This window comes from Saccostrea cucullata, unplaced genomic scaffold (assembly GCF_032062105.1).
Source record: "Saccostrea cucullata isolate Sc308-1 unplaced genomic scaffold, CSIRO_AGI_Scuc_v1 ctg495, whole genome shotgun sequence".
NCBI lineage: Eukaryota > Metazoa > Mollusca > Bivalvia > Ostreida > Ostreidae > Saccostrea > Saccostrea cuccullata.
Genome location: NW_026923961.1, coordinates 173,416 through 177,148, shown reverse-complemented (window position 1 = coordinate 177,148; position 3,733 = coordinate 173,416). Strand labels below are relative to the sequence as shown.

General features: G+C 46.2%; 1 protein-coding gene across 1 annotated transcript; it reads left to right on the top strand.

Moving 5' to 3' along the window:
* The first annotated feature begins 593 nt into the window (after positions 1–593).
* Positions 594–1,746, top strand: LOC134265341 (uncharacterized). The gene is made up of 3 exons (XM_062747561.1): positions 594–990; positions 1,115–1,227; positions 1,477–1,746. Exons 1-3 carry the CDS (start codon positions 594–596, stop codon positions 1,744–1,746), a joined length of 780 nt encoding a protein of 259 aa, XP_062603545.1.
* The last annotated feature ends 1,987 nt before the right edge of the window (positions 1,747–3,733 follow it).

The window sequence follows — 3,733 nt, the reverse complement described above, 5'->3', positions numbered from 1 at the left end:
CGTTTCGAATTAAGAATAGAAATTGACAATACGTCGTCGATATATCTAAATGTCGAATTGAAGGAGGCCACAGCAAGAAATGTTTTCTTCTTTTCACGCATAAGGTTTTGCACAGATTCTGCTTCATATTAATACAAAAATTGATTTGCTTATAGCGGGGCGCAATTGGTACCCATGGAATTTTAAGCATCCACATGTGATTTACACCACTTCTTGAATATATTTTTGCACAGTACTCTTGAAGTTTCTCCTTCACTACTATTAATATCTTAGTGAGGAATAAAGAAATAGGCTTGGTTGAACATTTACTGAACAAGACGAGCAGTTTATAAAACAGATATAAAAGGTATTATTTGAAATCATCATTTCGCAAGTTCCGTGGTCGACGAAATAACCTATATCAACAAAATAAAATCTATCAGTAAGTCAACTGCAGGTGGCGGGTACGACCATTCGACTGGGGATAATTACTCCTCCATGGCATCTGATCCCACCTCTGTTTTTGGCTTCAATTGTTGGGTCGTCTGCTTTTGTATTAAATTTGATATGGAGAGTTTCGCCTACCTAATCAATACACTGACGGTCAGTAGGGGATGCTTACTTCTCCTAGACACCTAATCCCACCTCTAGAGTTACCAGAGATCCATGTCATAGGACTGACGGTCAGTAGGGGATGCTTACTTCTCCTAAGGCTCCTAATCCCACCTCTAGAGTTACCAGAGATCCATGTCATAGGACTGACGGTCAGTAGGGGATGCTTACTTCTCCTAAGGCACCTAATCCCACCTCTAGAGTTACCAGAGATCTATGTCATAGGACTGACGGTCAGTAGGGGATGCTTACTTCTCCTAAGGCACCTAATCCCACCTCTAGAGTTACTAGAGATCCATGTCATAGGACTGACGGTCAGTAGGGGATGCTTACTCCTCCTAAGGCACCTAATCCCACCTCTAGAGTTACCAGAGATCGATGTCATAGGACTGACGGTCAGTAGGGGATGCTTACTCCTCCTAGACACCTAATCCCACCTCTAGATTTACCAGAGATCCATGTCATAGGACTGACGGTCAGTAGGGGATGCTTACTTCTCCTAGACACCTAATCCCACTTCTAGAGTTACCAGAGATCCATGTCATCGGACTGACGGTCAGTAGGGGATGCTTACTTCTCCTAAGGCTCCTAATCCCACCTCTAGAGTTACCAGAGATCCATGTCATAGGACTGACGGTCAGTAGGGGATGCTTACTCCTCCTAGACACCTAATCCCACCTCTAGAGTTAACAGAGATCCATGTCATAGGACTGACGGTCAGTAGGGGATGCTTACTTCTCCTAAGGCACCTAATCCCACCTCTAGAGTTAACAGAGATCCATGTCATAGGACTGACGGTCAGTAGGGGATGCTTACTTCTCATAGACACCTAATCCCACCTCTAGAGTTACCAGAGATCCATGTCATAGGACTGACGGTCAGTAGGGGATGCTTACTCCTCCTAGACACCTAATCCCACCTCTAGAGTTAACAGAGATCCGTGTCATAGGACTGACGGTCAGTAGGGGATGCTTACTTCTCCTAAGGCTCCTAATCCCACCTCTAGATTTACCAGAGATCTATGTCATCGGACTGACGGTCAGTAGGGGATGCTTACTTCTCCTAAGGCTCCTAATCCCACCTCTAGATTTACCAGAGATCTATGTCATAGGACTGACGGTCAGTAGGGGATGCTTACTTCTCCTAGACACCTAATCCCACCTCTAGAGTTACCAGAGATCTATGTCATAGGACTGACGGTCAGTAGGGGATGCTTACTTCTCCTAGACACCTAATCCCACTTCTAGAGTTACCAGAGATCCATGTCATAGGACTGACGGTCAGTAGGGGATGCTTACTTCTCCTAGACACCTAATCCCACCTCTAGAGTTACCAGAGATCTATGTCATAGGACTGACGGTCAGTAGGGGATGCTTACTTCTCCTAAGGCTCCTAATCCCACCTCTAGATTTACCAGAGATCTATGTCATAGGACTGACGGTCAGTAGGGGATGCTTACTTCTCCTAAGGCTCCTAATCCCACCTCTAGAGTTACCAGAGATCTATGTCATCGGACTGACGGTCAGTAGGGGATGCTTACTTCTCCTAGACACCTAATCCCACCTCTAGAGTTACCAGAGATCCATGTCATCGGACTGACGGTCAGTAGGGGATGCTTACTTCTCCTAAGGCACCTAATCCCACCTCTAGAGTTACTAGAGATCCATGTCATAGGACTGACGGTCAGTAGGGGATGCTTACTCCTCCTAAGGCACCTAATCCCACCTCTAGAGTTACCAGAGATCTATGTCATAGGACTGACGGTCAGTAGGGGATGCTTACTTCTCCTAAGGCACCTAATCCCACCTCTAGAGTTACCAGAGAGCCATGTCATAGGACTGACGGTCAGTAGGGGATGCTTACTTCTCCTAAGGCTCCTAATCCCACCTCTAGAGTTACCAGAGATCCATGTCATAGGACTGACGGTCAGTAGGGGATGCTTACTCCTCCTAGACACCTAATCCCACCTCTAGAGTTACCAGAGATCTATGTCATAGGACTGACGGTCAGTAGGGGATGCTTACTTCTCCTAAGGCTCCTAATCCCACCTCTAGAGTTACCAGAGATCTATGTCATCGGACTGACGGTCAGTAGGGGATGCTTACTTCTCCTAGACACCTAATCCCACCTCTAGAGTTACCAGAGATCCATGTCATAGGACTGACGGTCAGTAGGGGATGCTTACTTCTCCTAGACACCTAATCCCACCTCTAGAGTTACCAGAGATCTATGTCATAGGACTGACGGTCAGTAGGGGATGCTTACTTCTCCTAAGGCACCTAATCCCACCTCTAGATTTACCAGAGATCCATGTCATAGGACTGACGGTCAGTAGGGGATGCTTACTTCTCCTAGACACCTAATCCCACCTCTAGAGTTAACAGAGATCTATGTCATAGGACTGACGGTCAGTAGGGGATGCTTACTTCTCCTAGACACCTAATCCCACCTCTAGAGTTACCAGAGATCCGTGTCATCGGACTGACGGTCAGTAGGGGATGCTTACTTCTCCTAGACACCTAATCCCACCTCTAGATTTACCAGAGATCCATGTCATCGGACTGACGGTCAGTAGGGGATGCTTACTTCTCCTAAGGCTCCTAATCCCACCTCTAGATTTACCAGAGATCCATGTCATCGGACTGACGGTCAGTAGGGGATGCTTACTTCTCCTAAGGCTCCTAATCCCACCTCTAGAGTTACCAGAGATCCATGTCATAGGACTGACGGTCAGTAGGGGATGCTTACTTCTCCTAAGGCACCTAATCCCACCTCTAGAGTTACTAGAGATCCATGTCATAGGACTGACGGTCAGTAGGGGATGCTTACTTCTCCTAAGGCACCTAATCCCACCTCTAGATTTACCAGAGATCCATGTCATAGGACTGACGGTCAGTAGGGGATGCTTACTTCTCCTAGACACCTAATCCCACTTCTAGAGTTACCAGAGATCCATGTCATAGGACTGACGGTCAGTAGGGGATGCTTACTTCTCCTAAGGCACCTAATCCCACATCTAGAGTTACCAGAGAGCCGTGTTTATGACCTGTTCACGTAATTTTATTGTTCGGTTTTTTTTTACCCTTTTTCATTTAGTTTATGGACAAAGCTTTAAAAATCTCAAAAAAGTATTTGGTAAATC